We start from the raw sequence: 22,615 nt of genomic DNA, 5'->3' as shown, positions 1-22,615 counted from the left end.
CCAACCTTTCACTTTCAACCTATGTTTATCCTTGGGTCTAAGATGTGTTTCCTGTAGGCAGCATATAGATGGGTCCTGTTTTTTTAATCCATTCTGCCAGCCTATGTCTTTTGATTGGGGAGTTTAATCCATTAACATTTAGTGTTATTACTGTACGGGTAGTACTTTCTTCTACCATTTTGCCTTTTGGATTTTATATGTCATATCTAATTTTTCTTCTTTTTACCTTTACTGAGAGTCTTCATGTCTATGCTCTTCTCCACACCTCTCCTATCTTTTCATATCTGCCTCTAGTGCTCCCTTTAGTATTTCTTGCAGAGCTGATCTCTTGGTCCCAAATTCTCTCTGTTATTTTTTTGCCCGAAAATGTTTCAATTTCTCCCTCATTTTTGAAGGGCAGTTTTGCTGGATATAGAATTCTTGGTTGGCAGTTTTTCTCTTTTCATAATTTAAATATATCATCTCACTGTCTTCTCCCTACATGGTTTCTGCTGAGAAATCTATGCATTGTCTTTTTGGGCTTCCCTTGTATGTGATGGATTGCTTCTCTCTGCTGCTTTCAAGATTCTCTCTTTCTCTTTGACATCTGACATTCTGATTAGTAAGTGTCTTGGAGTACGTGTATTTAGATCTATTGTGTTTGGGGTATGCTGCACTTCTTGGATCTGTAATTTTAAGACTTTCATAAGAGTTGGAAAATTTTTAGTGATAATTTCCTCCATTAGTTTTTCTCCTCCTTTTCCCTTCTTTTCTCCTTCTGGGATACCCACAACACATATATTTGTGCACTTCATGTTGTCATTCAATTCCCTGAGTCCCTGCTCATATTTTTCCATTCTTTCCTCTATATTTTCTTTTACTTATAGGATTTCAGATATCCTGTCCTCCAGTTCACTAATCCTATCTTCTGCCTCTTGAAATCTGACATTGTAGGTTTCCATTGTTTTTTTAATCTCTTCTACTGTGCCTTACATTCCCATAGGTTCTGTGATTTGTTTTCTCAGACTTTCGGTTTCTTCTTTTTGTTCATTCTTTGCCTTCTTTGTATCCTCCCTCAATTCATTGATTTGGGTTTTGATGAGGTTTTCCATGTTTGTTCAAACATTCTGAATTAATGTTTCAACTCCTGTATGTCATTTGAATTGTTGGTTTGTTCCTTTGACTGGTCCATAGCTTCAATTTTCCTAGTGTGATTTGTTAATTTTTGCTGGTGTCTAGGCATTTAATTACCTTAATTAGTTTATTCTGGAGATTGTTTTCACTTCTTTTACCTAGGATTTTCTTACTGGATGAGTTTGTTGTCTATCTGTTCTTTGACATTCAGTTCAGCCTATTCTGGACCACTAGCTTAGGTTTTGTTTACCAGAGCAGAATTTTTCAGTTCTTGTTTTTCTTGTTTCTTGCCCTACCTCTATGGTGCCTTTTCCCCCCCACCCTTAGGAAGGTCTACTTAGGTATTATAGCCCCAGCCAGATTTTTCCAGACCAAACTGGCCTCCTGTCAGGAGGAAAGAGTCACCTGTATCAGTTTTCTCTGAGGGTGAGACCCAGCAGGTTGAAAGGCTTCCCTGTGAAGTCTCTGGACTCTGTGTTTTTCCTATCCTTCCCAGTGTGTGGTGCTTTTCTGCCTGTGGGTCCCACCAGCATAAGGTGATGCAGTACCTTTAACTTCAGCAGACTCTCCCTGCTGGGGGGTGGTCAAGACAGAGGAGAGGTTGTAGGCTGGGTTTAATTGCTTCAAATTTCCAAGCCCTGGGGTCTGAATTCCTTGATGGAGGGAATCCACCTGAGCTGGGCCCCACCTCTCTCCTGGGGAAGGCACAGGCTCCAGACTAAACACTCAAACAAGCTTGTTTCTGCCTGTGCCTGGGTCAGTTGCAGCCAGAGAAGCCCTGCTGCTGTATCCAAAGGCAGTCAAGCCTTTGTAGAAACACAGCCACAAAAAGGAAAGAGAAAAATCCTTCTCAGAGCAGGACCCCCATTCCTCAAGGTTGCCAATCAAGAGCATAAGTTGGTATGTTGCTTTGTGTACCTTCAGATCCTATGTGACCCCTCCTTTCCTTCAGGGCCCAAATCCTTTCAAGTATTATGTGTTATCCAATCCAAGAAAACTCTGTTTCTTTTTTTCTTTTTTCTTGTTCAGTCAGCTCTGCTCCCTTGGTGCTGGGGCAAAAATCAGCAACCTCCACTTTGACCAGGTTCAACTGAGCTGGAAGCCTATTTTTAGTAGTCAGAATTTGTTAATTAATTCCACATTTGGAGTTTTGTTGTGCTCAGCCCCTGCTGCTGGTGAAGTTCCTTTCCTTTCTCCTCTGGGAAGTGCCTGTGGGGGAAGGGCACCAGTCACCGTGGCTTGGGCAACTCATGGTTCTAGGGGGTCTCGCAGCCTGTCCACCTGGTCCAGACTGGGATACGCTGTGTGTCTGGTCACTGATGTAGCCCCAGCAGTTATTCTGTAATGTTCCTGGTTATTTAGTAGCTGTTCTGGAGGATGAACTAAATCTCACAACTCGCTAAGCTGCCATCTTGGCCCCTTCCAGACCTCATATTCCCCCTCTGTATTTCATTTTGAATAATTTCTGTTGTTATGTCATCAAGTTCATTACTCACATTTTCTTAACTGTCGATTCCATACAGTATATTTTCATTACAGATATTGTAATGTTTATCTGTAGAAATTTGAGTTGGGCCTTTTTTTTTTTAATGTTTTCATGTTTCTTTTTAATCTTTTGAACATATATAATAGAGTTATCTGTTTTAATTTCTTTGTCTATTTATTCTATTACTGTCTCATTTCTGGGTCAAATTTCAATTGATTGCTTTTTCTTCTCATTATAGGTGATATTTTCTTTCTTTTTATGCCTGGTAATTTTTTTTAGCTTTTTTTTTTTTTATATAATACAACATATATACAAAGCAAAGAAAGAAAAAGCAATAGTTTTCAAAGCACTCCTCAACAAGTTGCCACAGAACCGATCCCAGAGTTTGTCATGGGCTACCATACCATCCTCTCAGATTTTACCTTCTAGCTGCTCCAGAACATTGGAGGCTAGAAGGAATAAATTTTTTGTGTGTCATCACAATTGACTTTTTCTTTTTTGTGAAAAGTACCATATATACAAAAAAGCAATAAATTTCAAAGCATAGCATAACAATTAGTTGTAGAACAGATTTCAGAGTTTGGTATGAGCTACAATTCCACAATTTTAGGTTTTTACTTCTAAGATACTTAGAAGTATCTAAGATGCTTACTGCTCTAAGATACTTGAGACTAAAAGAGATACTGATTTAATGATTTGGCAATCATATTCATTTGTTAAATCCTCCCTTCTCTGTATAACTCCACCATCACCTTTGATCTTTCTGTCCTACTCTTTAGGGATGTTTGGACTATGCGCATTCTAACTTTTTCTTGTTGGAAGGGACTGTCAATAATATGCGGCAGGGAAATGGAACTAGCTGATGTTCTCAAGAGGCTAGGCTCTCTAGGTTTCAGGACTTATCTGGTCCAGGGATCCATTTTGAGGTTGTAAGTTTCTGGAAAGTTACCCTAGTTCATGGAATCTTTGTAAAATCTTGTATATTGTCCTAGGTGTTCTTTAGGATTGGCTGGAATGGTTTTGGTTGGGGTTTGGCAAGCTATGATAGGTAGTAATGTCTAACTGAAGAGTGACCTCCAGAGTAGCCTCTCAACTTTATTTGAACTCTCTCAGCCACTAATACTTTATTAGTCGCACTTCTTTTCCCTGTTTTGGTCAGGATGGAATTGTTGATCCCATGGTGCCAGAGCCAGACTCATCCCTGGGAGTCATCTCCCACACTACCAGGGAGACTTTTACCCCTGGATGTCATGTCCCATGTAGGGTGGAGGGCAACAATTTCACTTAAAGAGTTGGGTTTACAGAGAGTGAGGGCACATCTGAGCAACAAAAGAGGTCCTCCAGAAGTAACTCTTAGGCATACCTATAGGTAGGCTAAGCTTCTCCACTGTCTCCATATGCTTCACAAGAGTAAGCCTCAAGATCAAGGGCTTGGCCTATTGATTTGGGTGTCCCTAAGGTTTGACACAGTATCAGGGTATTCCCTGATGGTAAAGTTTAATAGTTCCATATTTTCTCTCCCATCCCTCAAGGGATTTTGCCAATACTTTTTCATTATCTGCTTAATATATTCTAGGATCTGTGTTTCAATTGTTCAAATGAGTTATCCAGACAGGTTGAGTTAGATTATGTGCTACAGAAAATTTAGGTTCCAGACAAAATAAACCTTTCTTCCTTTGGTCTGAAAGAGTAGGTGTGGTTCTAAAATATAGACTATGTCTTCCTTACTCCTGTGTTCTGAACTACCTTAATCCCGACCTGATTGACTTCATTCTTATCTCTAAATACCAGGTTATAGATAAACAAAACAGGGTCTCAAAATCCAAGAGTAAATGTGTCTGATATAAGAGCTTACAATCTAGGCCCCTGTTTTCTTATAAGCATTTTCTAAAGGAGACCATACAATAATTGTTCTTTGATTTCTGGCTTATTTTGTCTCACCACATGTCCCACAGGTTCATTCACATTGTTGTATACCTCATGACTGCTTTCCTTTTTGTAGCAGCACAATTTTCGATCAAATGTATACACCATCGTTCTCCAATCTACTTCTCACTCAGCACATCTTCCAGCCACCTGCATTCACTAGGCATCATGTATAATGCCCAAAGTCCACAATCCATCTACACTCTCAATTTTAGATAATTTCACTGTTCCCAAGAGAAGGATAACCAATAAACACACCCTCACCAAATAGGAAATCTAAACCTTTCCTTTTTTTAAAAATTTTTTATTAATTAAAAAAAAATTATAAGAAAGAAACACAAACATTCCCAACACATATACTCAGCAATTCACAATATCATCACATAGTTGCATATTCATCATCATGATCATTTCCCTGAACATTTGCAGCGATTCATAAAAAGAAATAAAAAGACAACAGAAAAATAAAACAAAAACAGAAAAAAAATTTTTACACACCATACCCCTTATCCCTCCCGTTCATTGATCACTAGCATTTCAAACTAAATTTATTTTAACATTTGTTCCCCTTATTATTTATTTTTATTCCATATGTTCTACTCATCTGTTGACAAGGTAGATAAAAGGAGCATCAGACACAAGGTTTTCACAATCACACAGTCACATTGTGAAAGCTATATCGTTATACAATCATCATAAGAAACATGGCTACTGGAACACAGCTCTACATTTTCAGGCAGTTCCCTCCAGCCTCTCCACTACATCTTGGATAACAAGGTGATATCTATTTAATATGTAAGAATAACCTTCAGGATAACCTCTCGACTCTGTTTGGAATCTCTCAGCCATTGATACTTTGTCTCATTTCACTCTTCCCCCTTTTGGTGGAGAAGTAGACCTTTCTTTTTTTAAATATTTTTATTGACAAAACAACCTGCAAACACAAACATTCTTAGCATATGAACATTCTGTACTTGGTGTACAATCATTGGCTCACAATATCATCACATAGTTGCATATTCGTCACCATGATTATTTCTTAGAACATTTGCATCAGTCCAGAAAAAGAAATTAAAAGAAAAAAGAAAAAACTCATACATACCATACCCCCTACTCCTCCCTCTCATTGATCACTAGTATTTCCATCTACCCAATATATTTTAACCTTTTAAACCTCCTCTTAACTCTTGTCCCCCTTGCCCACCCTTTCCCCCCTCCATTATTTACCCCTGCTGTTGCTGTGGTACTGCTGATGTTTTCCTGTTAAACATAGCCCATAGCATGCAATAGCAGTTTTCCCTCTGTAGCCTGGACTTAAACACTCTTTGTACATGAATCATACCTTTGAAGTAGTTCCCTTTTTTAAAATTTAATTTATTTTGTATTATCAAGCCAAAATAACATACAAACATGAACATTCTTAACATAGAAACGTTCCATGTATGTTGTAGAATCAGTGGCTCACAACATCATCACACAGTAGTATATTCATCACCATGATAATTTTTTAGAACATTGTATCACTCCAGAAAATGAAATTAAAAGAGAAAAGAAAAAACTCACACATATCATACCCCTTACCCCTCCCTCTCATTGACCACTAGTGTTTCCGTCTACTCAATAAATTTTAAATTTTGTTCCCCCTATTTTTTTTTTGAAGTAGTTCTTGCAAAAACTTATTCATATTTCTGTTGATACCTGGTGATATTTGCTTGGCGATGCCAGACATTGTGAATTTTACCTGTTGGATGCTGGATATTTTTGTATTCCTGTTAGTCTCCTTGAGCTTTTATTGTTGCATGCAGTTAAGTTACTTGAAAGCAATCTGATCCTTTTGGATCTTGCTTTTAAGATTTGTTAGGCAGGAAGTGTTTAAGACAGCAGTTCTCAGTGGCAGCATGATTGACATTTTGGCCCAGATAATTCTTTCTTATGGCAAACTGTCCTGTGGGTTGTAGAATGTTTAGTATTATCCATGGCCTCTCTGCTCTAGGTCCATTAGTACCTACCAAGTTACAACAACCAAAATTGCTTTCAGTTGAGAACCTCTGCTTTAAGGTTAATTTTGCCCCACTTCTGAGCAAAATCCTTTTGTGTACTCTACAAGGACCCATGAATCATGAGATAACTCAGTCTAGCTCTTTGGGATAGGCATTTTTCCTGGCCTTGTCTGAGTGCTGGGCAGTGTTATATCCTTTTGGGTGGTTCTTTCCTTGGCCTTGGTTAATTTCCTCACATACATGTGCTAATCAGCATTCAGCTGAATGTTCAAGGGAGATCTACATATCTGTGAAGTTCTCTTCTGTCTCTCTCTCTCTCTCTAATATCACAAACACTAGCTCTGTGATCTTCCCAGACTCTCAGCACCAACTCCTCAACCCACCTGGGTTTCCCCTGTTTTGTCCCCCAGGTAACTTAAAAGCTCAAGGCAGTAAAGTGGGGCAATTATGGTGCTCACTTTATTTATTTTCTGGCTCTCGGGAATTATTTGCCTTTGTTGTTTAATGTCCAGTGTGTCAAAACTGTTCTTTTCACACATTTTGTCTCTTTCAGGTAGGAGTGTAAATCTGGTTCCTATTAATCCTTTTGGCCAGAAGCAAAAGTCCCTTTAACTGATAATTGATTCGTATCAGTTATTGGTTAAAGAAGAAAGCATTCCTACACATTTACTAATCTAATTTCTTTGTTTTATTGATTTGTACAAAACAGGTAGCTGCCATATTCTTTGTTTAAAGTCACCTATTCTCTATAGTTAGATCCTGTAATATTTAATTATAAATATTAAATTGCCTCTAAAGCCTTTGATCATCTTTTAATGTCGATTTTCAAAGTGTTAGCAAAGAGTGATGTAATATGAACCTCTAACTGTATGTAGTAGCATACAATTAGAGGACATGCCCTGACCTGATTAAGCATAACAGTGTTATGTGTCATGTTTTTAGGGCATTGCCACAGCAGACTCAAAGACTTTCAGGAGGCTTCCATGTACAGAAACTCATATTTTGTAGCAGCTAAAAAGAGTCAGCATCAAAGCCTGTGTGTTAGCCTGAATGAGGATATAAAGAACTGGTGAGCTCAAACAGAAAAAAGAACATGAAAGAGAAGAATAATCATTTTGAGCAGAGTATGAGGTGAAACTGTACTGAAGTATAATACTGCAAAGATGGGAGTGACTTGGAACTTATTGGTGGTAAGCTGTTAGAGAAAGAGGAAAGTTATCAGAATAGAAATAAAATACAGAAGAAATTTGGCCTGTTTTGTATGAGATGAACTTCTCTCTCACATTTGCTAGCTACATCATAACTATGTAGAGTTTGTAGCATTTGCTTGTTGGATATCCAAGGATAAAATAATTTAGTTGAGCATACCTTGGGGAAAAGAAGATGTATATATAGTGAGTAGGATGAAACCGTCTGGCTATATATATATGAGCTAAAATGCAGAAAAATCTTATTTTAATGCAATTTTATGTATGACACAAATTTTGTTAAATGATATATAATTCATCAATCAGCATATATAAATTCCATGTGTTAAAGTGAATAAGTCTAACTCCTTGGCCTCAGGATAGTGTGATAAACTACAGCTACAAAGAAGAGTTAAGTAAGAGTTTTTGTATCTCTATAGTATATAATAATTAGACCACCTTAAAAAAAAATGGTGGATGGAGGTGACTGAAAATCTATTGTGGATTGATTATATTAAAAGCTTTCTTGGTTTGGGTAAAAAAATATTCCAGAACTAAGATTGCTTACAGTAAATACGAAATAAATATGTAATGATTAACTGACATTTACATGGCATTCATCTTTGAGTAAATTTGACCAAATGTATTTCTTGTTTTCTGAATAGTTTTGATGGTATAAGTGGTGTTCATGTAGTTCAGTGTCTGCTTTAAGAGTTTATGTGGATAAGGGAAGAATGCAGAGCAGTTTCAGCTTTTTTTTTTTTTTTAATTTGCTTAGCACAGGGAAGCATAGAAGGTTTTTCATAATCAGAAATGCATGTTACAGGGATTGATGAACACTAAACTCATGAGTAATATCTGTAAGGAAACAAAGGGAATGCTATCAGGGAAGGACATTCATTTGTATTGATATTTTGTTTTGCTTTTATAGGCAAACTTTTTAAATAAAGTTTAACATATATGGAGAAAAGTGTAGATCATAAGTACACAGCTTGACAAATTTTCACAAAATAACATACCCATGTAACTAATACCTAGATCAAGAAACAGAATGTTTTTATTGGAACTGCTTGATTTGGATTTTTTTTTTTTTTCCAAATTGGATAGTGGGCACATGGGTGTTTATATTACTTTTTTTTTAATGCTTTAAAGTTTGATTAATATGTTTTTAAATAATCATCTCAGAAGGAATTGTGCTTTTTAGAGATCTGGAAAATGTCAGAAAACCCATAGACTTTGGTGGTCAAGAGAATACTTTAGAGAAATAGGTTTTTTCCATTTAAGCCTTTGTCTTTCGTGTATCGGATATATTTTGTAAGATCTGATATAGACCCAAGTAATTGAAAGTCTTAAAATAGGAAAAAGAACATAGAACTGTGTGGGATCAACATAGTAAAAATTATCAATAGTTTTTTAAACATAGCACGTTATTGACTTTTTATAACTGCAGTTTGAGTCTTCAAATATATGGATATATATTGAAATGACAGATTTCTTATAAAAAATTTATCACTAAAGGCCCATCGATGGTTTATGAAATGACTTATTCAGTTCTATAGGGGAATATTCGAGGTATGGAAAGAATTGGGCTATTAAGATAAGAATTTTAGAGCCATGGTGGCTCAGCAGGCAGAGTTTTTACCTGCCATGCTGGAGACCTGAGTTCGATTCCTGGTGCCTGCCCATGTAAACGAACAAACAAACAAAGATGTGAATTTTATATTTACTCTAAAGGCTTGGTATCTGTTATAGAAATCAGTATGTGTATAGTACTGAAGGTGTGTCCCAGAGTTTTGATTATATACCTTTGTGCTTTTTGGAGGGGAGACTATTTTGTCCACGAACATGAAGATTTATTTCAGAAATTTGATTTTTTTGCATATAACAAATCTTTCTGTGCATATTATTTTATGGTAAGTATTAACATGGGATTTTTCTCAATTCTCATAATAGTTTATTCTTATGGTTAGTATGTTATGGAAAGCCAGTTGTAAAATTTCTTTGTGTAAAAACAGTTGGTCATTAGCATTTATTCTATTTTGGGGATTGAATGCATACATTTATTAGAATGTTATTTTATTAAAAACAGCTCATTAGTGAATATTTTTGTTTCTTTTAGAAACAAATAAGGCAGCATAGGTAAATTACTGTTTCTTTTATCTTTATGTGTATTTGATCTTTGAAGGCGTTGTTAGGACATATTGAAGTTTTTGTTTTGTTTTTTCCTATTTTCCCTTTGCAGGCAGTAGAGGAGGAAATGGCAGGTCCTAATCAACTCTGCATTCGCCGCTGGACAACCAAACATGTAGCTGTTTGGTTGAAAGATGAAGGCTTTTTTGAATATGTGGACATCTTATGTAATAAGCACCGACTTGATGGAATCACATTGTTGACATTGACAGAATATGATCTCCGGTCTCCTCCTCTGGAAATTAAAGTCTTAGGGGACATTAAAAGGTTAATGCTCTCAGTCCGCAAACTGCAGAAAATACATATCGATGTTTTAGAAGAGATGGGCTACAACAGTGACAGTCCCATGAGTTCCATGACCCCTTTCATCAGTGTTCTTCAAAGCTCAGACTGGCTGTGTAATGGAGAGCCTTCACATGACTGTGACGGACCCATCACTGACTTGACTTCTGATCAGTACCAGTATATGAATGGTAAAAACAAACATTCTGTTCGAAGATTGGACCCAGAATACTGGAAGACAATATTGAGTTGTATATATGTTTTTATAGTATTTGGGTTTACATCTTTCATCATGGTTATAGTGCATGAGCGAGTGCCTGACATGCAGACATATCCACCACTCCCAGATATTTTCTTAGACAGGTAAGTTTTGTTCCTAGTTGTTGAGTTTGTAGAAGGTTCCTATAATAGCAATAATGATGTATTTATGACAATTATATTGCTTATTGTTATTATTGATTTATACTTTGCATTTGCTTTATCTGATAATATATAAAGATACATTTTGAAATAGCCTTCTTCACTTAGAGTAAATTAGACCTTAAACCTAGGTAAGTGGAAAAGACCAGTTCTTAATTTATTTTTCTATAGGTATGTCTCTTTGGGCACAACAGCTCTTTAACATGTCTGGTGTGTTGTTTGTAATGAATGAAACTTGATTTTCTTTTAAAAATCATAAACAGGATACTGCTTTCTAGAAAATATGAGGTGTGGAAGAGTTTCCTTTATCACCAAAGGAATTAGAATAATTGCAAATAGTACAAACTGATTCAACCACAGTGTTCTGTTTTTATTAAATATTGAATATATAAAAAAGAGTGTAATATATGAAAGTAACAATAGAACAAATACTCAGAACTATTTGGTTTTATGTTTGTGGGGTTTTTTACCTTTTTAAAGTTTATAGTACTTTTTTGTTTATTTTTATAAATCTTACAACCCTTCTAAAATTGCTATATAATATATATTTTTTAGACTTGAAGTGAATTGAACTTGAAGTGGTTAAAAATGGTAAAATGACATAAGAATCACATTTTGCTCCCTCAGAGACCTCACTAAAATTTTTGTGTGTGTGCGTGTGTGTGTGTGTGTGTGTGTGAGAGAGAGAGAGAGAGAGAGAGAGAGACAGTATACATATCTTTTTTTTTTTTTTTTTTAAGTCATAAGCCCCTAGAGGTGTGGTAGGTAAAAAAGGAAAAAACACATTTTTGGAAATCTGAAAACAGATGGATGAGTGGTAAATAGCAGACCTAAAATAACTTAATTCTAAAATAACAGTAGAGAAAATGGAGAGCCAATCTGATTCTATTGCAAAATTCCTTAAAGTTCTGGATAGTAGAGGTAAAGGAGTGGCTCTAAAAGAAGGAGAATTGATTGAAAGCTATTTAAGAAGTTGTTAGATTCTTATATCAACTCCCCTATTCTTTATCACTTTCCCAACCTAAACAGAAGACCTTAGGTAGTGAGAAAGTAAGTCTGTAGATATCTGGAAAGAGTACTTTAGGCAGAGAAAAAAGCAGGGCACAAAAATCCTGAATTGGGAGCATGCCTGGCATGTTTAAGGAACAGCAAGTACAAGATGGGAAGAGCAGTTGGAGAATAGGTCAGAAAGGAGACAGGGAGGTCAGATGTGTAAAGGATTTTATTTTTCATTCTGAATAAAAGGAAAGTATTAGAAAATATTGAAGAGATTGAACTCTCATTTTTAAAAAAGGCCACTCTGGTTATCTTAAGAATAGTTCGTCAGAAAAGGGGCTTGGTTTCAGGAAAGCAGAAATCCGTTTAGAAACTATTGAATTCATCTAAACAAAGATGGAAGTGTCTTGAACAAGGGTGTTAGTGGTAAAGGTGGTATGAAGGAATCAAATTCTGTAATTTTTTTGTAAGTAGAGCCAGCAGAATTGCTGATGGTTTTGGATGAGAGGTGTAAGAAAAAGAAATCAAGGATGAATCCAAGATTTTTGGCCCGAGCATCAGGAAGGATAGAGTCACCTTTTAGATAGGAAAAATAGAAAGAAAGAAAAAAAAAAAACACGGAAAAATAAAATAAAGGAAAAAGGAGATAGTAAGATTGTTGAAGAAACAGACTTATAAAGAAAATTAAGGATTTGGTTTTGTAAATGTCAAAGTTGAGGTATGTTTTACGTATTCAAATCAGGATGTCAAGTAAGAGAAGGAAATGTGAGCTCGTGTTTAAAAGGAGATCTGGCCTGGAATTTGGGAATTATCAACCTAAGTAAAGCTATGAGGCTAAATAAGGTCTCCTACAGAGTGAGCCCAGGAGAAAAGAGAAGAGGGTTGAAGATTGAGTCCAAGGTCAGAGAAGGAGGAACCAGCAAAGAAGACTGAGGACATCAGAGTAGAGATAGTGATATTCTGGAAGTCAAGTAAAAAAAAGTATTTTGAGAAAGTTGTAATAATTAACTAGTTCTGTCAAATGCTTCTGAGAGGTTGACTTAGATAAGGAGAATTGACCCTTAGATTTGACATGTTGGTCATCAGAGACCTTGACAAGAGTTAATAATGGCAAAGACCTGACTGTTACAGGTTCGGGAGAGAATGTGTAACACATTAGAATTTATCCAAAGGTATATCTTCACAACTGTAAAACAGTCATGCACAAGGTAATTCATTTTTGTGTTATTTATAATAATTGTAAATATTGGAAATAATCTAAATGCACATATGTAGGAGGCTAATATATAAAATATACTCTGGTACATATACACAGTGGAGTGCTATTTAATTATAGAAAATAATGAGAAAGATTTTTGTGATTTGAAATGATTTCCAAGAAAAACTTAGTAGCAGTGAGCACTTGAACCATCTAGATCATGTTTTCTAAATACCATTTCCACTAAAAGGAACCAGACAAGGGCTCTTTGGAGAAATGGCTGATTTTAAGTCTGGCTAAGGAAAGTACAAAATGAACCTGAAATAGATCTTGTGTCAGAATACAAGATGTACAAAACCAATGGAACTATGTCAAAAGAACCTAGAAACTGTCTTGAAGGGGTTCTGACTAATCAAATTAGGATAATTGGAACATCAAAGTGAATAATTATGGTAATGGATTATAATATATTGAATTAAAAAAATAACCCATGAGTCCACAATGATAAATAATAACAAACAAGCAAACAAAAAGGTGGGTTGAAAGAAAGTTTTTCAAAAAGAATATCAGCAAATAAATGTGGATGGAATGATAGAATTAGAAAATTATCATTTTGCAATCCCCAGTGTAATAATTGATTCAGGCAAATCAATAGTAGATGCTAAAATCTATTAAGTAAAAGGCCATTAGGAAGCAGCATATACACATGACCTCAAAATATCATCTCACATATTATATAATTACAGAAGGAAAAAGCTACCTTTACAAAGGCAAGATATGGCAAGCATCATTATGTTAGCATCACCAATGGGACAAACTGACATTATGTGTATTGGATGTGATGTTCACATGAAGTATTCTTGTTCAAAATATTAAACTGAATATAACCGTAAGGAAGTAATCAACAAATCCAGAACATGGAACATTCTGCAAGACTGCTGACATAGGTTCTTCAAAAATGTCTTTGTTGTGGCAGACAAAAGCCAGGGATGGGGAGGGATTTGTAAGGGAGATTAAAGAGACATAACAACCACGAGTAATGCATGAACTTTAATTGGATCCCTCAGCAAGAAAAAATTACTGCCATAAAGGACATTTTTGGGACAATTAGAAAAATTTGAATTTCAACTATATATTAAGTTATGCTATTAGATCAGTGTTACAGTTTCCTAGGTATGAAAGTGTATTGAATTGTGAGGAGAATACTCTTGTTCTCAGGAGATACATGTTGAAGTATTGAAGGGGAAATGTTATAATGTTACCTAGAAATTGCTTTTTAAGGGGTTTTACCAGTCCCACTATTCATTCCCCCATCCCCTACCAAAGAGTGAGTTTGTGTAGAAAGAGTGAAATAAAGCAAATATGATAATGTTAATTGGGTTAATTATTGTACATGATTGATGGATTTAGTCAAAGACTATAAAGGACTTATCCTTTCAACTTTTCTGTAGGATCGAAATTTTTCAAAATAAGAAGGCCAAAGACATGAGAAGGAGAGGGAGAGGGAAGGATGAGCAGAGGGAGACTGGTTTAAGCACATGGACTGTTCATATTAACAGAAGGGAAGAAAGAAAATATGGAAACAGAGGTAGTAGGTTGGTTAACGTGATGGAAAATTGGAGTACAGGAAAATATTCTCCTGATTTTATTTTCTCTACAAACAAAGTTTTCAAGAATGAGGAAGAGGTATTGGTGGTTTGAAGAGAAAAAATGAGGTATAAAATAGTCATCGAGTAGAATGGGAGAGTGAATAGATGTGTGTAATGTAGCAGCCGTGCTAAGGACCTTCTTGAATTAATAGTCATATTAGCATTGTATTTTACCATCTCATTTAACTGCACAGATACAGGTATAGAGTTGGTAGAGAATTAGATTTAAGCAGAGTTTTGGTTTTGTTAGGCATTATGATGAAGAAAAAGACAGACCAAGGGAGTGATTAAACTAATGGATCATGGACTCTTAAGTGAATAAGGAGGGAAGTAAGGATATGAGGTAGGTGAAAACATTATAAGATTAGTGAATTTTAGATCTCAAAATTATTAAAGTTGGAATAATAGAAGAAATGAGCTGGAAAGCTAGAGGTGTTGCTTAGAATGGGATTCTGGAAATTGAGACTATGAGAAGTAATATCCTCGTTAAAAAGAAGTAAAAATAAATGAGTAAGAAGAACGCAAATTGCAACAGAAGTATTGGAGAAAGTAACAGTGAATCAGAAACCAAAATCTTTAAGAAATGAGAGAATGGATACTGAAATTCTGTAGATGCCTGTAACAAGACATAATAGAAGGAAGGAAAATTATCTGGAAGAGCAATGAGGATTTTATTTTTCTTTGTATAATTCAGTGGTTTTTAGTATGTTCACAAGAGTTCTGCAACCATCACCACTAATTCCAGAACATTTTCCTAACACTAAAAAGAAACTCCATACCAGTTAACAGTCTGACCCATTCCCTCCCCACCCCAGCTCCTAACAACCATAGTCTACTTTCTGTCTCTGAGGATTTGCCAGTTCTTAACATTACACATAAATGGAATGACTCAGTCTGTGACCTTCTGCGTCTGACTTATTTCTCTTGGCATAATGTTTTCAAGGTTCATCTATGTTGTAATATGTATCAGTACTTTATTCCTTTTTATAGTTGAATAATATTCCATTGTATGGATAACACACTGCATTTTTTTTTATCCATTCACCTGTTGATGGATGTTTGGGTTGTTTCCACTTTTAAGCTATTAAGTATAATGTTGCTATGAATATTCTTATATAAGTTTTTGTATGGACATATGTTTTCAATTGCAATGAGGATTTGAAACCAAATTTTACTTAGTTCTTTTATCTATGTTGTCATCTGCTACAAAGCACCATACTCTTAAGCATTTAAACATTATTAATAGAAGAATGGTAGCAGGTGCTGTCATTGTTCCTTCCATATCCCCTTGGATCTCTTTTCCATGTTCATGCATACTGATACTCCCAGCAGCCCAAAATGTGTGTCTGTTGGAGGACTGTTCTTTGGCTGCTGGAGCATAACTTTGCCTGGTCAGTGAGCCAAAAATGCTTGGAAATTTACATCCCTCCAGCAGCAGCTCTTAACAAATGACTAATGATGAGGTGGGATATGAATATTGCATTTCTTTTCCCTAATTGGGGCATTAAGGTCTGTTCTAGTTTGCAAGCTACTGGAATGCGATATACCAGAAGCAGAATGGCTTTTAAAAAGCGGAATTTATTAAGTTGCAAGTTTACAGCTCTAAGGACGTGCAAATGTCCAATCAAGGCACAGCTATGAAAATGTCTGAATCAAGGTACCAACAAGATTTTACCTTCACTCAAGAAAGGCCGATGAAGTTCCGGGTTTCTCTCTCATCTAGAAGGGCACATGGTGATATCTGCTAGCTTTCTCCCCGGCTTCTTGTTTCATGAAGCTCCTCCTGGGGACCTTTTCCTTCTTCATCTCCAAAGATCTCTGGCTGCGTGGGCTTCTTGTGGCTCTTTCCAAAATGGTTCCCTCTTAAAGGGCTCCAGTAAGCAACCCCGCTTTGAATGGAAACCATCTATTCAAAACCATCTATAGAAACTATCTATTCAAAAGTTACCACCTACAGTTGGGTGGCCCATATCTCCATGGATAATCAAAAAGCTCCCACCCAGCAATATTGAATGAGGATTAATGGGTATGGTTTTTCTTGGGTCCTCAAGAGATTCAAACCAGCGCAAGGTCTGACTTCCACTCTTTCTTAAGTTTCCTATAGGATTGAGCTAAAGTTACCCTTTCCTGAGTTTCCCATATTGACTTTGCTCAATGTTGCACCCTGCTTTGGCTTCCTGCCTTTCTTGTCCCATATCCCCACTATCCTAAGGTTTTTCCTTGGGAATGCTTCCTAATAAATACTTTAACACTGAACTTTGTTTCTGAGTCTGCTTCTGAAGCTTATCTGACATGGTTCCAAGAGCTTTAGTAGATTGTAAGCAGAAAATTTGAAGGGGATAGGATAGGGCCCCATCTAGAGATGGGCCCACCTATGACAGTGCAAAGGGATAACTGATAACTGTAATAGCAAGGGAGGAACAGAAGCACTATAAGAAGCAAACATAAATAATGAAAAAACACACCAATTTGAGGCTTAAATGCCCTTCATTTCTCAGTAGTCCCTGAAGTCATTACAGAGACTAGTAAAGTATATTGTAATATTCAGTGTTCATGGTGATGACTCTGAATTACCAAAGAAAATTAAATTCTGTCCAGATAAAAAGGCATATATGTGTATAATAGATTTTAGAAAGCTTTTCATCAAAGTAAATCTGAAGGCTTGAATATACATTTGACAGTTCCTCTCAACACTCCACTGATATGACAGTAAAGGAGGGAAGGGGTTGGAAATCCCCTGTAATCCCAAAAAGCAAAAACAGTGATAACAATGACAATTTGGAAAAAAGAAAGCTGAATGTTGTGAAATTGGGTGCAAAGAATAGTGGTGTTTAAGAGGTGAGTATATTTGTACTATAGAACTCCAGAAAAGCTCACAGAACAGGAGGCAGTGTCTCTAAAGACCAAGTACAGATAGGAGCTAAAATAGGTTAGAAATCTATTTAAGAAGCTTTTAGGCCAGTAGTTCCCCTATTCTACTCCAGAAGAAGAGTGATAATGTATTCTCCAGAGCAATTGAATATGAGGGACTCTGGATTTAGGAATACCATGCCCAGATGAGCGCAAAAGTGCTATACGTTTTCAGTATGTTTTCAAATTTATGTACTAATCACTTAGATTTCTATCTCCCTTTCTCTACTAAACTTAGAGAATGCTATACCCAGATGTATCACCCACCACTGCTCCCACCTGGCCCCAGTCTTCCAAACTGAAGATGATTCCTCTTCTTGGAAAACCTGCCCAAGAGAGAAGGACTGCAGATTCAGTTGTTGGGAGAGTACCTCCAACTAATCAACCAGACCCCTGCCTACTCTACAGTGAAACCCACAATTTGACAAGCTAAGCCCATGCACACAGAGCATCCAGTTATAGCACTTCACTGACAAATAGAATGATCAGTCAAGAACCACTAGACACTTGAGGAAAACAGACCAACACAAACAGAAAAAAAAAAAAAGGAAACTGTGAGGCTACACAAAATAGGAAGTAAAAGAATAATCTGGTACAAATGGGCCAGGAATTGAACCCAAGTCTCCTGTATGGCAAGTGAGCCTTCTATCACTGAGCCACCCATACACCCAGAAGAATACTCTTTAACAAAATTAATATCCTCAAAGAGAGAAATGGTGTTACATTGTATAAGACAGTAACAGGAAGCCATAAAAAAGGAAAATTCAGAGGAGAAGCTTTCAGAAAACAAAAAGATGAAAGCAGAAATAAAAAATTCAGCAGGATAATTGGAACATAAATTTAATGAAATTGCCCAGAAAGTAGAGAAGGAAAGGTAAGATAGATCCAACAATCAACAAATAAAAGTTCCAGAAGAAGTACATAGAAGGGTGCACAGGTAGTTCAGTGGTTAGAATGCCTGCCTTTCATGTGGGAGACTGGGTTGATTCCCAGACCATGCACCACCACCCCTCCAAAAAAAGTACATAGAAGAAATGGAGGGGAAGATATTATCTAAGATAAAACAGCTAAAAGGGTCCATCAAATACCCAGTACAAGAATTAAAAATGACCCATACTGAAGTCTATAATCGTGAAGTTTCAGAACACTGAGTACGAGAGAAAATCCTAAAAGCTTCTTTAATGGAGTACCATACAAAGGATTGGAAATACGAATGTCGTCAAATTTCTCCACAAACAGTTGCAGCTAGATAACAATGGAACAATGCCTGAGAGAAAATAATGATAGAATCCTCTATCCAGGCAAACTATCAATAAAATATAAGCCTTGAATAAAGATATTTTAAAACTTGAAAGTCTCAAAAAAATTTCCTCCCCCCCCCCCACCACTCACCTATTAGAGTGGCTAGAATGACACACACACACACACACACACAATCTGACTATAACAGGTGCTGACAAGGATACAGAGCAACTAGAACTCTGATACCTTGTTGGTAGAATGTAAAATTGTACAACTGTTTTGAGGAGTTACATGGTTTCTTAAGAAATTAAACATACACTTAACATAGGACCCAATAGTTCCATTCTTAGGTATTTTCCCAATAGCAGTGAAAACATTTGTTCACAAAAAGATGTTTGCAGTCTTTATTCATAAATTGCCTAAAGCTGGAAATAGCCCAGTGTATCTATCAACCAGTGAATCAATGATTGGATAAGGAAATTGTGAGTAAAGCATTGTACATGCATTAATATGGATGAATCTCAAATGCATTATGCTGGATGAAAGAAGCCAGGAATAAAAGGCTATGTAAAGTGCAATGACATTTATATGACAAAAGACAAACCTATAAGAGATAGAAATCAGGTCAGTGGGTACCACAAGGTTGAAGGTGGGGGAGGGAATTGTTTACAGAGGGGCATAAGGGGACTTTTGGAGTGATGAAATGTTCTGTCTTTATTGTGGTAGTGGTTACACAACTGAATGTATCACATTTTGTCAAACTGTATAAGTAAAATGGGTGAATTTTTCCACATATAAATTAAACCTCAAGAAATCTGATATAAGTAAGTTAATCTCCAGCCCCTCTTTCTCAGAAAATAGATGGAGGTTATATGCCATCAAACCTAAGAAGTAGGGCAGGCCACAGTGGCTCAGCAGGCAGAGTTCTCGCTTGCCATGCTAGAGACCCGGATGGGATTCCTGGTGCCTGCCTATGCCCCCCCCCAAAAAAAACAGTTAAAACAGACAAACCAAAAACTAAGAAGTAAATCGAGAAAGAGGAGGCTATGGGATTCAGAAAACAGGGTCCAGTGTAAAAAAGAGATACGGGGGATTTCCAAGATGGGGGTCAAATTTTATTCCAGAAAGTAACTGTGCAAGAGTTCTAGAAAATACAGCCATTTTAACTTGTGATAAGAGGAAAAGGTGCTCTAGAAGAGATTCCCCCAAGGACAAATGAAATTGATAGAATTGTTTAGGATGAATTGGTAATAGGAACATAAAAGAAAGAATTTTGAAAGAAGGTATTTATTAGCTCTAGAGAATTATAAGAAGTTGTGCAAAAGAAAATTTAATCATCGTTGTTCCCTACCGATTTGGCTATGAATGATATTTACAAAGTTACAGTAAGTAAAAGTTGTAAATATTATAAATGAAATCGTGAATTTAATGGTTTGGAAAGAATGGGAGAGTACTGTGTGTGTGTGTGTGTGTGTGTGTGTGTGTGTGTGTGTGTGTGTGTATTGTGGAGGTGTGATCAAAAGTTTTAAGCCAGGTGAAACAGCTACTCTGGGGAGCAAGAAGTAAGTTTAGGTTGGGGGATGGGGGCAGAAGACTCATTTTTGTCATAAGCTTTGCACAACTATTATATAGATATAGTTTTTAAAAAGTGTTACTTTTAAAGTTAAAACTTTTCAGAAGTTATTTAAAGGAATCTTTATCTGAAAATTTCTGTTATATGAATTAAACCTTTTCCCAGTCATGTCAAATAAATAAGGCAGCAATAGGCTAAAAATACATGAATCTTTTTTTTCCTGGAGTAATAGGTAAAAGATGAGTCCCTAAATGAAGATGATTGACTCTCTTCTGTTACTCTAAGTAAGGTTTGGAATAGACTCTTTCAGTATTTTTCCTATCTTTTTTATCTCATGCTTTCTCTTTTAAAATAACTTTAATTAGTTAATACATGCTTATTTTATAATTTTTAGTGGAAATCTACAAAGAATAAAAATTAAACCACGAATATCCCGGTCATCCAGAGATGACCTATTTAGCTTATTGCATTTCCATTTTTTCCTATTTCCCCATCCCCCTTCCGTTCTCTCTTTTCTTTCCTGTTTTTAAATAAGAAACATGACGTGTCTCTTAATCTAGTTGGTAACTACAGGAGCTATGGATTTGGTGAGGAGAGAAGAGGGACCAGTGGAAAAGATAGAAGAAAATGGGAATACAAAACAAAGGTGGACAGAGAAAAAGGACTGTAAAAAAAAAAAATTCCATTTTACTGCTTCTAAAACAAAACCAAAAATATATAAAAAGAGGTGTTCTGTGGCAAGGAAGGGGTGCCCAAAGAAGCTGTCCCAGCAAGTTCAAGCCCTAGTTGAGTTCAGAAATGAGCTCATCATGCAAGAAGTGAGCCTTTCTCCCATTGTTTTTGTAGGCCATCCTATTGCATCCAGGTCTAGGGAGGTAGAAAAGGACTGCTATTTCTTTATAGTGACCCATGATGGGTAATCACCCAACATAAGTTTCTGACAAATGAAGGTATTTTATGAAACAATTTTTCCCCCAAGTTCAAAATATCGTCTAAAAGATGTAAACGTTGTATAAAGCAATTTAAAGACCATTTATAGAAGAGTATCTTATTAAAAAGATAGTTCATATAGAAAAACTTTAATTTTTCTTTTCTTCCAGTGTTCCTAGAATTCCATGGGCCTTTGCCATGACAGAAGTATGTGGCATGATACTGTGCTATATTTGGCTCCTGGTTCTTCTTCTGCACAAGCACAGGTACCTCCCTCATTCCATTAAACGATTAAAAGAGTTTGACTCTGTTGTGTAAAGATGATCAAATATTGTTTTTTCCCTTTCTGGTTTCCTTAATTTTCTTAAGGTCACTGTGACATTATAGTTATAGTGGGTTTGATCACCTAAAGACTCAGTCTAAGATGTTATCTATTTAGTAATATTTTGAAGGTATTTTGCAGCGAAACATCAGAAATGGGGATGATCAACAATGGGCCAACTGTTGACAGTCTAGCCTTATCTTTTTTTAGAAACCAGCAGGAAATGTCATTTTCCATAGAAGGATAAAAACTCCTGCGGAGACAGTCTGGTCGAATGTATGGATGCATGAACTTGTTCTCTGCTTGGAGGAGGCTCATAAAAAAGAGATTATTTTGTACACCATATTCATCTACTCAGTATGGTTTATTTCAGGTGCTATGGGAAGTTGCTGAATAGGGGGAAGTGCTTCACCAAGAAATATAGAGGAAAGTTGTTGTGTGTTTTTTTTAAACTAAAAAAAGAAAGGAAGCCTAAGAGGAGACTCCTTTCCCAATTTAATGGGAAAATTACTTGATTTAAGCCAAAAATAAGACAGAAAAATTTAAAGAACTATAAAGTTAATGGATGTTGTAGCTGTGTCCACTCTCTTTGGACTACTGAAGAGAAATAAGGGCAATTTCTTTGATCCTTAGATCCTTTCTCCTCACCAGGGAATGCTTGAGGTAAATGATAGGCTTAAACAGCAGTTATTTTAGTGTTTTGAAGATGAAAAGAAACGTGAGTGCTAATCTTGTCACACTTTTAGGCCAGTTGGAATCTCCCTCTTCCATTTTGAAGTAATTTTTTTTAACTCTGGACTGCTTAAAACCAGAAATGGTTTAAAAACACATTATCATTGCTGTTCTCTGGTTCAACTTTGCTTTATGGATTTCAATTTGAATTTATCTCCTCTTCAAAACCAGACAGAATTTTCCATCACTAGGAAACCTTTGTAGCTTTAGCAGAGCATAGCAGTGGCAGGTTATACAAGTGTTGGTTTAGTTAGTCTAAGAAAGTGTTTCTCAAAGTGTAGTTCATGTTCTGTTCTCATTAAAATCACCTTGAGTACTTATCAAAATTCAGATTCCTAGGCTTCATCTTTTTTTTTAATTAATTTTTAAATTTTTAAAAATAATATAACAGACACAAATACTCCCAACATGTGATCATTCCATTCTACATATACAATCAGTAATTCACAGCATCATCAC

At 36.1% G+C, this 22,615-nt stretch overlaps 1 protein-coding gene across 5 annotated transcripts in view; it reads left to right on the top strand.

Annotated features, from left to right (window-relative positions):
• The window catches only part of SAMD8 (sterile alpha motif domain containing 8), a 73,307-nt gene that overhangs the window by 33,854 nt on the left and 16,838 nt on the right, over nucleotides 1-22,615 (top strand). For 4 of the 5 annotated variants that reach the window (XM_077124834.1, XM_077124836.1, XM_077124837.1 and 1 more), the window contains 2 exons: nucleotides 9,955-10,547; nucleotides 21,273-21,368. In XM_077124834.1, the coding sequence (XP_076980949.1) occupies nucleotides 9,970-10,547; nucleotides 21,273-21,368 (674 nt within the window). In that variant the 5' untranslated portion in view covers nucleotides 9,955-9,969. Of the gene's footprint in view, nucleotides 1-7,467; nucleotides 7,716-9,954; nucleotides 10,548-21,272; nucleotides 21,369-22,615 lie in introns of all 5 variants that reach the window. The other variant, XM_077124835.1, reaches the window with a different exon arrangement.

The sequence above is a fragment of the Tamandua tetradactyla genome, chromosome 13 (genome assembly GCF_023851605.1).
Source record: "Tamandua tetradactyla isolate mTamTet1 chromosome 13, mTamTet1.pri, whole genome shotgun sequence".
NCBI lineage: Eukaryota > Metazoa > Chordata > Mammalia > Pilosa > Myrmecophagidae > Tamandua > Tamandua tetradactyla.
Note: the sequence above shows the minus strand (reverse complement) of the source record. Positions and strands in the feature narration are given on the sequence as shown.